General features: G+C 36.6%; 1 protein-coding gene across 1 annotated transcript in view; it reads left to right on the forward strand.

Annotated features, from left to right (window-relative positions):
• The first annotated feature begins 10699 nt into the window (after nt 1-10699).
• Nucleotides 10700-13830, forward strand: part of LOC142230156 (uncharacterized) — a 99389-nt gene continuing 96258 nt past the window's right edge. Inside the window, exon 1 of the mRNA XM_075300785.1 lies at nt 10700-11285. Within this exon, the coding sequence (XP_075156900.1) occupies nt 11129-11285 (157 nt within the window). The 5' untranslated portion in view covers nt 10700-11128. The remainder of the gene's footprint in view (nt 11286-13830) is intronic.

Consider the following 13830-nt stretch of genomic DNA (forward strand, 5'->3'; position numbering starts at 1 on the left):
ACGTGAACTACACTTGAACCTCCCGAAAAAGGGTTTGATAGTCGGCTACTGCCTAAACAAATTTTCCAGCATATCTCTTTTCCTTTGCCAAACTCAAATCATCGATTTGTATGTATTTGGCTGGGTTTGTTTTTGAGCGTGCTTCCTCTATCTTCATTCGTTTTGTTTGTTATTGTTGGCTTCTCTTCAATCTTTATTGTTTTTTTTTTTTTATCTCAGCTTAAAGCCATGCATTGACTAAACTACAAGTGTAGCTTAACCAACAGAGGAAAAGTATGCTTGTCAAATTTATTTGGGCAAAGCCCTATAGACTGCAAGATGGTTGGATGTACGGTTGTTTCGGAATTACCACATTCCTCATCAGCATCCTCTACTTGCAGCAAAACTATCAACCAATTATCAGAATAAATTCGGGTAATTCACTCAACCCAACGTGAACTACACTTGAACCTCCCGAAAAAGGGTTTGATAGTCGGCTACTGCCTAAACAAATTTTCCAGCATATCTCTTTTCCTTTGCCAAACTCAAATCATCGATTTGTATGTATTTGGCTGGGTTTGTTTTTGAGCGTGCTTCCTCTATCTTCATTCGTTTTGTTTGTTATTGTTGGCTTCTCTTCAATCTTTATTGTTTTTTTTTTTTTTTATTTTATCTCAGCTTAAAGCCATGCATTGACTAAACTACAAGTGTAGCTTAACCAACAGAGGAAAAGTATGCTTGTCAAATTTATTTGGGCAAAGCCCTATAGACTGCAAGATTACCCGAATTTATTCTGATAATTGGTTGATAGTTTTGCTGCAAGTAGAGGATGCTGATGAGGAATGTGGTAATTCCGAAACAACCGTACATCCAACCATCTTGCAGTCTATAGGGCTTTGCCCAAATAAATTTGACAAGCATACTTTTCCTCTGTTGGTTAAGCTACACTTGTAGTTTAGTCAATGCATGGCTTTAAGCTGAGATAAAAAAAAAAAAACAATAAAGATTGAAGAGAAGCCAACAATAACAAACAAAACGAATGAAGATAGAGGAAGCACGCTCAAAAACAAACCCAGCCAAATACATACAAATCGATGATTTGAGTTTGGCAAAGGAAAAGAGATATGCTGGAAAATTTGTTTAGGCAGTAGCCGACTATCAAACCCTTTTTCGGGAGGTTCAAGTGTAGTTCACGTTGGGTTGAGTGAATTACCCGAATTTATTCTGATAATTGGTTGATAGTTTTGCTGCAAGTAGAGGATGCTGATGAGGAATGTGGTAATTCCGAAACAACCGTACATCCAACCATCTTGCAGTCTATAGGGCTTTGCCCAAATAAATTTGACAAGCATACTTTTCCTCTGTTGGTTAAGCTACACTTGTAGTTTAGTCAATGCATGGCTTTAAGCTGAGATAAAAAAAAAAAAACAATAAAGATTGAAGAGAAGCCAACAATAACAAACAAAACGAATGAAGATAGAGGAAGCACGCTCAAAAACAAACCCAGCCAAATACATACAAATCGATGATTTGAGTTTGGCAAAGGAAAAGAGATATGCTGGAAAATTTGTTTAGGCAGTAGCCGACTATCAAACCCTTTTTCGGGAGGTTCAAGTGTAGTTCACGTTGGGTTGAGTGAATTACCCGAATTTATTCTGATAATTGGTTGATAGTTTTGCTGCAAGTAGAGGATGCTGATGAGGAATGTGGTAATTCCGAAACAACCGTACATCCAACCATCTTGCAGTCTATAGGGCTTTGCCCAAATAAATTTGACAAGCATACTTTTCCTCTGTTGGTTAAGCTACACTTGTAGTTTAGTCAATGCATGGCTTTAAGCTGAGATAAAATAAAAAAAAAAAAAAACAATAAAGATTGAAGAGAAGCCAACAATAACAAACAAAACGAATGAAGATAGAGGAAGCACGCTCAAAAACAAACCCAGCCAAATACATACAAATCGATGATTTGAGTTTGGCAAAGGAAAAGAGATATGCTGGAAAATTTGTTTAGGCAGTAGCCGACTATCAAACCCTTTTTCGGGAGGTTCAAGTGTAGTTCACGTTGGGTTGAGTGAATTACCCGAATTTATTCTGATAATTGGTTGATAGTTTTGCTGCAAGTAGAGGATGCTGATGAGGAATGTGGTAATTCCGAAACAACCGTACATCCAACCATCTTGCAGTCTATAGGGCTTTGCCCAAATAAATTTGACAAGCATACTTTTCCTCTGTTGGTTAAGCTACACTTGTAGTTTAGTCAATGCATGGCTTTAAGCTGAGATAAAAAAAAAAAAACAATAAAGATTGAAGAGAAGCCAACAATAACAAACAAAACGAATGAAGATAGAGGAAGCACGCTCAAAAACAAACCCAGCCAAATACATACAAATCGATGATTTGAGTTTGGCAAAGGAAAAGAGATATGCTGGAAAATTTGTTTAGGCAGTAGCCGACTATCAAACCCTTTTTCGGGAGGTTCAAGTGTAGTTCACGTTGGGTTGAGTGAATTACCCGAATTTATTCTGATAATTGGTTGATAGTTTTGCTGCAAGTAGAGGATGCTGATGAGGAATGTGGTAATTCCGAAACAACCGTACATCCAACCATCTTGCAGTCTATAGGGCTTTGCCCAAATAAATTTGACAAGCATACTTTTCCTCTGTTGGTTAAGCTACACTTGTAGTTTAGTCAATGCATGGCTTTAAGCTGAGATAAAAAAAAAAAAAAAACAATAAAGATTGAAGAGAAGCCAACAATAACAAACAAAACGAATGAAGATAGAGGAAGCACGCTCAAAAACAAACCCAGCCAAATACATACAAATCGATGATTTGAGTTTGGCAAAGGAAAAGAGATATGCTGGAAAATTTGTTTAGGCAGTAGCCGACTATCAAACCCTTTTTCGGGAGGTTCAAGTGTAGTTCACGTTGGGTTGAGTGAATTACCCGAATTTATTCTGATAATTGGTTGATAGTTTTGCTGCAAGTAGAGGATGCTGATGAGGAATGTGGTAATTCCGAAACAACCGTACATCCAACCATCTTGCAGTCTATAGGGCTTTGCCCAAATAAATTTGACAAGCATACTTTTCCTCTGTTGGTTAAGCTACACTTGTAGTTTAGTCAATGCATGGCTTTAAGCTGAGATAAAATAAAAAAAAAAAAAAACAATAAAGATTGAAGAGAAGCCAACAATAACAAACAAAACGAATGAAGATAGAGGAAGCACGCTCAAAAACAAACCCAGCCAAATACATACAAATCGATGATTTGAGTTTGGCAAAGGAAAAGAGATATGCTGGAAAATTTGTTTAGGCAGTAGCCGACTATCAAACCCTTTTTCGGGAGGTTCAAGTGTAGTTCACGTTGGGTTGAGTGAATTACCCGAATTTATTCTGATAATTGGTTGATAGTTTTGCTGCAAGTAGAGGATGCTGATGAGGAATGTGGTAATTCCGAAACAACCGTACATCCAACCATCTTGCAGTCTATAGGGCTTTGCCCAAATAAATTTGACAAGCATACTTTTCCTCTGTTGGTTAAGCTACACTTGTAGTTTAGTCAATGCATGGCTTTAAGCTGAGATAAAAAAAAAAAACAATAAAAATTTTATTTCTATAGAAAATTTTGTCAGAATTTTATTACTGTAGAAAATTTTGTCAAAGTGTTTTATGAAGCAAATAATTTAATTGTGGATGACCTCTTTAGTAGATGTTTCTACGCATGGTGGAGGGTACATAAGACTCGGCCTGCCCGTACTTACGGCCGTGTATTCTTGTTTTTTTTTTTTTGAGTTTATCCCCATATAGAGCGATCTCCCGATTTGACATGTAGAAACAGTAATTTTTATACCCTAAACCACACAGTGCACGCAAAGAAAAAAAGTTTGGAAAACGTATATAAAATTTTTTTTGAACCAAGAACACAGTCCATTTCGTTTATATCAAGCACTGTTTTTTTGACTTCGCAGCAAAAAAAAATTGGAAGTTGTTCCACAAACATTTCTTTTAAAGCCCATCCCAGAATCCCCCATCGAGTTTTTTCAACTTCCGATGCAGTCCTTTTGGACAAGTCCACAAACATTTCTTCTAAAGCGCATCGTGGGATCCCCCAATAATTTTTTTCCACTTCCGATGCAGTCCTTTTGGACAAGTGCACAAACATTTCTTCTAAAGCGCATCTTGGGATCCCCCAATGATTTTTTTTCTACTTCCGCCGCAGTCCTTGTGGACAAGTATTAGAAAGAACGTAATCAGGCTATTTTAAGTGCAAATTTTGTATAATTAAATTTTACAAAAAAATAGAAAACTAAAAAAAAAATAGAAATTAATAAAAAAGTAAACAAAAATAAGAAAAAAAAAATAAATTTCATCCCCGCTGGGATTTGAACCTGTGCCGTTTGACGTTTTCGCCTCCATGGAAGTTCTTTTGAGAAGGTTTTGCAAATTACTAGAATTTTTAATTTTTTTTGTTGATTTTTAATGGAAAAAAATATATTTATACGAAAATATATGCCGAAAATAAAAAATAAAAACGATGCATGACATAAAAAAAATTATTTTTTTAGCAAAATATATATCAAAAAAAAAAAAAATCCGCTGGTGAGATTTGAACCTGCGTTTCTTATTTTTTCGTTCATACTAATAAAGAACATCTCGAGAACCAATTAGAATGTTATTCCTTGGTGTCGTATTACGATCATATCACAAACATTTGAATTGACCTTTCGACGCTTTATGTTCAATAGCGTTTATGGCTGAGTGTGCTAAGGCGTTCTGTTATGGTGCCAGCAAACCCAGGTTCAACCCCTGGTCGAAGCGAAAAAGTTTTTCAAATTGTAAAAATTAGATAATAGGAAAATAATTGTGTAATAAAACATATTGATGAAAAAAAGTGAAATTGGCAAAAAATTTTTTTTTCGCTTTTTAAATTTCTTCCTTCAAATTAACTTCCAGGGCACAACTTCTAAAGCAATGCAAAGGATCCAAAAAGGGAGTACTTCCGACCTATGACAAGCCCATGTAAAATTCATTGGAGATGATCCAAATTTGCACTACTTCCGGATCTCAGATTTGGGATCCAAACTACTTTTTTGGAAGCTCTTTTTTGCTGGGTTCTTTAAGTCTTTAATAAGACACATTTTCATAGTAAAAATTTAATATAGAAGTATGTAATGTTGAACATCTTTTCGCAATCTTCCGAACATGTCGGTAATACATGTAAAAAAAATAAACAAAAAAACTTGTTGGTATTCGGTCAAAACAGGGATCGAACCCACGACCCTTGGTATGCAAGGCGGACGTACTAATCCACGATGCCCAACTAAATGTATGTTTCCTTTAAATAAAATTTGTTAAATCAAACTATGCGATATAAATATAACTTATAACGATATTTGTCTATTGATGACAATAACAGATACGTAGCCCCCAGCAAAAAAATTTTGGAGTTCTTCTAAAGGCACAACTTTAAAAGCACTTCCAGAAATGTCCTCTCAAAGATGTTCTTTATTTGAACTGCACTGGAAGTCCATTTGAGCCAATTTTTTTTATATCTCGCTTTTTTCATATTTTAATAGGAAATTAATTTTTTTCCATTCTAGAAAAATTGCGAATTTTTGAAAATATTTGATGTCAAACGTTCCAGACAAACATTAGAATACATTAAAAATCATAAAAAAAATCTAAAAGTTATTTATTTGTAAAAATATTACAAAATTTCTTAATTCACATCCAAAACACTGAATTCGCATTAACAGGTCGTTAGTATTAAATGCATATTATTTTTATATAGTACCAACCTTCAAATGATTCGTGTCAAAATTTGACGTCTGTATGTCAATTAGTTTGTGAGATAGAGCGTCTTTTGTGAAGCAACTTTTGTTATTGTGAAAAAAATGGGAAAAAAAGGAATTTCGTGGTTTGATAAAATACTGTTTTCTGAAGGGAAAAAATACGGTGGAAGCAAAAACTTGGCTTGATAATGAGTTTTCGGACTCTGCCGCAGGGAAATCAATATGATTGGTATGCAAAATTCAATCGTGGTGAAATGAGCACGGAGGACGGTATACGCAGTGGACGCCCGAAAGAGGTGGTTACCGAAGAAAACATCAAAAAAATCCATAAAATGATTTGAATGACCGTAAAATGAAGTTGATCGAGATAGCAGAGGCCTTAAAGATATCAAAGGAACGTGTTGGTCATATCATTCATCAATATTTGGATATGCGGAAGCTCTGTGAAAAATGAGTGCAGCTGTTAACTCGTAATACACCCGATATGTGACAATGGATGAAACATGGCTCCATCACTACACTCCTGAGTCCAATCGACAGTCGGCTGAGTGGACAGCGACAGGTGAACCGTCTCCGAAGCGTGGAAAGACTCAAAAGTCCGCTGGCAAAGTAATGGCCTCTGTTTTTTGGGATGCGCATGGAATAATTTTTGTCGATTATCTTGAGAAGGGAAAAACCATGAACAGTGACTATTATATGGCGTTATTGGAGCGTTTGAAGATCGAAATCGCGGCAAAACGGCCACATATGAAGAAGAAAAAAGTGTTGTTCCACCAAGACAACGCACCGTGCCACAAGTCATTGAGAACGATGGCACAAATTCATGAATTGGGCTTCGAATTGCTTCCCCACCCACCGTATTCTCCAGATCTGGCCCCCAGCGACGTTTTCTTGTTCTCAGACCTCAAAGGATGCTCGCAGGGGAAAAAATTGGCTGCAGTGAAGAGGTGATCGCCGAAACTGAGGCCTATTTTGAGACAAAACCGAAGGAATACTACCAAAATGATATGAAAAAATTGGAAGGTCGTTATAATCGTTGTATCGCTCTTGAAGGGAACAATGTTGAATAATAAAAACGAATTTTGACAAAAAAAAATGTGTTTTTCTTTGTTAGACCGGGGACTTATCAGCCAACCTGTTATTTATCAAAAGAAATATATTTTTATCAGAAATATTTACAAACTTCTTTAATAAATTACTCGTACATTTGGTCGTTGATATCTCAACTTTTTTTAATCAGAAAGTATTTTCAAATGTAATTGATAAAATAATCATACATTTCGTCGTTGAAATCCAAACTTTTTTTTTATCAAATACGAAATAAAGAAATTCAAAGTATCAATGCAAAACTTTATCAAATTTTGAACAATTTTCTTAATAAAAATTTTCATCAAAAACTAGCAAATTACATCATCTTTGAAGAAGTACCGTCCAATGTTGCCACAAAATAAACAGCGACTTTTTCTGGATGCATTGGTAAATTTTGCAATGCTTCTTGCTGATCTTCACTCCAAAATCAACAATTCTGTTTATTTACGTATCCATTGAGCAAAACAAAAATGAGTTTTGTTGCTGAATACAAATTTTCGAATTCAATAATTTGCAAGAGTTGTAAGAGTAACATATTCATGATTGAATTGTAGACCAAATTGAAGGTATTTCCATAGATTCATGAAAAAGTCCACTCTCAAAAAGTATCAAAGAAATCTTAGAACAACCAACCAGAGGCCCTGATGAAGTGAAGTATGTTCCTTAAGCTGCACTCCCTCTGATCAGTGAGAACCTGAAAGAAAAGGGACCCCAGTATCTTGTTTCTTCTAAAGGATAAAGCTGGACACTGGCACAGGTAGTGGTACGAGTCCTTCGTAACTTCCGGGTCCAGGCACCATCTACAGATATCATCTTTAAGGCCTACTCTTACCATTTGTTTCCCAAGTGTGTTATGTCATGTTATGATGTCAATCAATGGCCGCATTGATATTAAAATTGTGCTGTGCTTGCAACTATCCGAAAAGACCCTGCGTCTTCGCCATAGTTCATCATATTTGACCTCTATCCTGTAATGATAAGAAGATAGTGGAGGAAAAACATCCGCTAGGATATTATTCGTTCCATGAGCGCCCTCCTTAGCCAGCACATCCGCTTCCTCATTTCCTATTATCCCACAGTACCCAGGTACCCAGCAGAGAGTTATATTATGCTTTTTTGTGAAAACCTTATGTCAGCACTGCACAATGCTTTTAATGCTGCCTAACTGTCGATGAAGAAGCTGATATCGCTTCTGAATAACGACGACTGAGCAGCCTATGTGATCCCAGAAATCTCAGCCTGAAAAATACTGCCATCACTATCCAGCGTGTAAGATTCCCTTATTCGCAGTTCACTACAATAGATTCCACTGCCCGTTCCTTCCTCCATCTTTGATCTGTCCGTATACATGTTCAGGGTTCCGAAGGGTATCATCCTGTCTTCCCACTCCCCTATACTTGGTATAAATTGTGCCGGTTTGTGATGATAAACATGTTCCGTGGCCATATGGTCCGTTTCTCTATACAGCCCGGCAAGAATTTCAGTATGCCTGCAAGACAGTCCTCTCCAGCGTGTTCAAACTCTTAAGTCTCAGAAGTGTCAGCTCTACTTTCTTCCTTACGTGTGAATCGAGTGGGATAACTCCCATCAGTACCTCCAAAGTGGCAGTGACTGTGGTCCTCATAGCGCCTGTCATATAAATAAGTGCATTCCTATTTATTTTCGACATATGATTTTGGTATCTCACGGTTGTCCATCAAACATGACAACCACATGTGGCCACAGGTCTTACAACCGCGGTATAAAGCCAGCCAAAAAGAGAAGGCCTCATTCGCAATCTTTGCCCGACCCATTTCTGGCACGAGTATAATGCCGCATAGAGCCTCTTTATGCGATCCGCTGTATTCTCCATCCAATTTAAAGGATGATACGGTCAAAATTTGGTCAAGGGAAAACGCGTGTAAATCGGTGAAATCGTTTATTTAAAAAATCAAATTAAATTTCTTTTTCAAGTTCAATTAGTATTAAATTCAGGAAAAATATTCAGTTAGGCTTTCGCTTTTCCAAATCCGAATTGCCGGGCCTCACGCTTGACACCTGCCATCAGATTTTGTACAGCCACCTTGTCCACCTTCTTCGCCGCAGAAAGCCAGTTTGCCTTGAATTGCTGCTCGTCCTTAGCAGTTTTTTTGGTCTTCTTTAGGTTCCGCTTGACAATAGCCCAGTATTTCTCAATTGGGCGGAGCTCTGGCGTGTTGGGAGGGTTCTTGTCCTTGGGAACCACCTGCACGTTGTTGGCGGCGTATCACTCCATGGCCTTTTTACCGTAGTGGCAAGATGCCAAATCCGGCCAAAACAGTACGGAACAACCGTGTTTCTTCAGGAAAGGCAGCAGACGTTTATTCAAACACTCTTTCACGTAAATTTCTTAGTTGACAGTCCCGGAAGCTATGAAAATGCTGCTTTTCAAGCCACAGGTACAGATGGCTTGCCAAACCAGATATTTCTTTGCGAACTTTGACAGTTTTATGTGCTTGAAAATATCTGCTACCTGTCCCCTTCCTTTTGCCGTATAAAACTCCTGTCCCGGAAGCTGCTTGTAGTCGGCTTTGACGTCGTCCATTACCACGAAGTCAAACTTCGTCAGCATCGTCGTGTACAGCCTCCGGGATCGCGCTTTGGCCGTCGTATTTTGTTTATCATCGCGATTTGGAGTCACTACCTTCTTGTAAGTCGATAGTCCGGCTCGTTTTTTGGCTCAATGCACGGTTGTAGACGATACACCTAGCTTATTTGCGGCATCTCGGAGAGAGAGGTTAGGGTTTCGCTTGACTACCGGCAACTCTCATTGTCGTCTCAGCGGCTTCCGGTTTTCGATTTCCCCCCGATCCAGACTTCCTGGCTGTCGACAAACGTTCCCCAAACACTTTAATTACATTTATAACGGTTGATTTGGCAACTTTTAGCGATTTTGCCAGTTTTGCGTGCGAGTAGCTCGGATTTTCGAGATGCGCGAGCAAAATTTTGATTCGCTGCTCCTCTGGCTTGGACGGCATTTTGACAAAAAGTGAAAAGAGTGAATTCCAAAATCAAAATAGGAGCAACATTCTACACACACACCTTCAAAATGAAGGGTGTTCAGGGTTTTTAAATGCAAAATTGAAATAAATACGTCAAGTTTATATTGACCAAATTTTGATCGTATCACCCTTTAGTTTGGAATCCAAAAGAACTCCCAAGTCCTCTCGAAATCAGCAAGGTACTTGAACCTCATAATGCTTAACAATGAAGTCAGCTAGAAGTTTGTTCCCTGGGTTGTATAGATATGATTCTTCAATGTAATGGTCCACATACTATCCACAACATATACTTCAAATAAAGGTAATAACACAATAATTAAAAGTGATAATTCTCATAAACTAAAATTTACAACCCATTACAAAGAAACATTTACTTAACCTCTATTACTAGAAATCACAAAATGAAATGAAACTACATACAGTGCAACCGGTTGTTGGCGCATTGAAACTACAAACAGCTGTTTCCGGCAAATGAAACTGAAAGTGTACAATACGAGATACAAATTTCATTCATAAAATTCAATGGCTATGCTCTTACAAGCACATTTGTAGAGATTCTCTTCGCACGTTCTCTCTTCCTTAAAAGTAAAATGAACCTCAGTGTTCATTTTAAAGAGTTTAACCATTGTATTTCTATATTCTCTTATATATGTATGGCATACAAACACACTTTCGGTTCTCTTTGTGATTTTGGCGCCCTCAATAGTTGTTGACTCTATTACAAATGTAATTACAATGAGCTAGCACAACTTTCGGTTCGTCTCCCATCGTCGTCTCATCAAACACGTACATATAAAACTATTTTTATCCATTAGAACCCAGACAGTCGTACAAATGAGTGCTGGCTTTGGCTTCAAGTACAAAAGTGAGTGAGTGACGAGTAACAAGTTTTCACTTTTCATTGCAAAACAATCGTTCGAAATTACTGCTTGCAAATGCTTCGAGTTATAAACGCCAGCGGAGGATTTTCCTCAGCTTAAGCCGCAATCCGGTATCGTGTCTAGGTGTTTTTGGAAGACCACAAATATAATTCGCTATACCAAAACGAAAAGAAAACAAAAGTTGCAAATCAGGATGTTACATTTTTGTGGTGTCCGGTAGTAAAAAAAAGCGGAAATTTTAATAAGCATTTGAAAATAGAGAAATAAAAAGAGAAAAGCAATTACACATTTTGTGAAAAAAAAAAGTTATTATAAATAAGCTGTGTTGAAATCTTTATTATACAAAATTTAAATATTAATAAAAATGCCAACCATGAAATTCCATTTAAATTTAATTATCATCAACAACTTCCTGCTTTATATCACCGTGGTTATGATGTCACCAGCAACAAGGGATTTAAGCAACTATCACTTAAAACATGATGCTGCATTGTCCACCAACATATCACGAAAAATTAATGGTAAGCTTGAAGTGACGAACATTAATGCAAAATATTTCCAATATTGTTGATGTGATTTAGGCTGTACAGAGGAGTTCCTAGACCACTAATATACCATTTTTAGGCAATTTGAAAAGAGTTTATAGATGGATCATATAGTCCATCTCCTTGTGGTCCTTTCTTTAATATTGATCACAACTTCAATTAGAGGCTTCAATTATATTGATGGTATTTATATGATGATCGACGAAAACACACACACTCTTAATAACAAATTATCGATATATGTATGCATAGAAAAAGGTCCGTTGTTAACTTAATTTATTTTTATTTAAAGAAAAAAAATATTTTGTTTAAGTGTATTTTTAAAAATTTTTAATACATTTTTCCCAGCCCAATGAAATTTTCTTTATTACAACTATGGGGTATGTTCCGACATTCGTAATCGAAAATCGCAAGATTTTCGTTTGGCGATATTTTCTTAACCCTAAAACATAAAAATTTTAATTTTAGCATAGTTCTCTTTGATAACAAGTTGAAATACAAATTGATTTTAAGTGCAATAGTATCTCATTTTTTTCTTAATAAGAAAACTAAATTCTTACAATTTGAGATTCCGAATATCGGAACATGGAGGAAAATTTTAGCTTCCTTCAGAAAATGAAAATTTTCGGATTGGCTTATATGGGGCTTTATATAATTATAGGCCAGTTTTTCATGATTGTTAGTAGAAATATAGTATCATCACGTACGCACAAAATTTTTTCTACATAAAACACTTAATTGAATTTGGAATCGGATTCAATGAATTATTTAATCAACCCATTTAAAAAATAATTGATATTTTTTACATTTCCAAATAAAAAAATATTGATTCACAGTTTCAATTCATATTGAACAGTTTTGATCGCTGCAGTTTTGAACAGTTTTGATAGCTGCACTATTTCGGCCAAATGACCGAAATCTGACGCATAAAATCAATTTTTGAACTTGTGAAAATTGTAAACTTGATACAAAAAACTCTTGGTGATACAAAAAAACTCTTTGTTATTGAATTTTTTCTTGAATGTATAGTTCAGCAAAGTGCTTTAGAGAATGTGCTCGTAAGAAAAAAGTTATAAACTTAATTTAAAATGAACAAGTATATACAGCACTAAGTTCGGCCGGGCCGAACCTTAAATACCCACCACCATGAACCAAATATTAGGGTTTCCTTTGAAATTTTAGGAGGGCTTGAGGACACTTCCCGAAGATAAATTTAAAGATTTCACCTATGAGGACTATATCAGATTCTGGATTTATAAGAACCATTTTTGTTTGAGTTTTAGAGGAATCATTAACATCTCTTGTAAGTGTGCAAGAAAATTATAAAATAACGTCTTGATTTGAGATCTTAAATCTGTAGAAGTAAAATCTGGAAATTTTACATTGAGTTTCAAGCAATTCAAGTGAAGTCGGTCTATATGGAAGCATTACCAAATGGACCGAGCCTAAAATACCAGAATATTTACAATTTCAGGCAAATCAGATAAAAATTACGTTTCTAGAAACCCAAGGAGTTAAATCGGGAGATCGTTCTTATGGGGGCTATACTAAAACATGGACCGATACTCACCGTTTCCGGCACACCTCTTTATGACCCGAAAATACCTCTAGATTCCCAATTTCAGGCAAATAGGATAAAAACTTCGGATTCTAGAAGCCCAAGAAGTAAAATCGGGAAATCGGTCTATATGGGGGCTATACCAAAATATGGACCGATACTCACCATTTTCAGCACACCTCTGTATGGTCCGAAAATACCCCTAGATTTCCAATTTCAGACAAATTGGATAAAAACTACGGTTTATATAAGCCCAAGACCCCAAATCGGGAGGTCGTTTTATATGGGGACCATACCAAAACATGGACCGATACTCACAATTTTTGGCACACGTATTTGTGGTTCTACAATACCTCTAGATTTCCAATTTCAGGTAAACTAAATAAAAACTGCGGTTTCTATAAGCCCAAGAAGTAAAATCGGGACATCGGTCTATATGGGGGCTATACCAAAATATGGACCGATACTTACAATTTTTGGCACACGTATTTGTGGTCCTACAATACCTCTAGATTTCCAATTTCAGGTAAATTGAATAAAAACTGCGGTTTCTATAAGCCCAAGAAGTAAAATCGGGAGATCGGTCTATATGGGGGCTATACCAAAACATGGACCGATACTCACCATTTTTGGCACGCCTCTTTATGGTCATAAAATACGTCCAGATTTCAAATTTCAGGCAAATTGGATAAAAACTACGATTTCTATAAGCCCAAGACCCCAAATCGGGAGGTCGGTTTATATGGGGACTATATCAAAACCTGGACCGATATAACCCATCTTCGAACTTGACCTGCCTGCAGACAAAAGACGAGATTGTGCAAATTTTCAGCACGATTGCTTTATTATTGAAGACTGTAGCGTGATTACAACAGACAGACAGACAGACGGACAGACGGACATCGTTATATCGTCTTAGAATTTCTCCCTGATCAAGAATATATATACTTTATATAGTCGGAA

This window comes from Haematobia irritans, chromosome 3, assembly GCF_050003625.1.
Source record: "Haematobia irritans isolate KBUSLIRL chromosome 3, ASM5000362v1, whole genome shotgun sequence".
NCBI lineage: Eukaryota > Metazoa > Arthropoda > Insecta > Diptera > Muscidae > Haematobia > Haematobia irritans.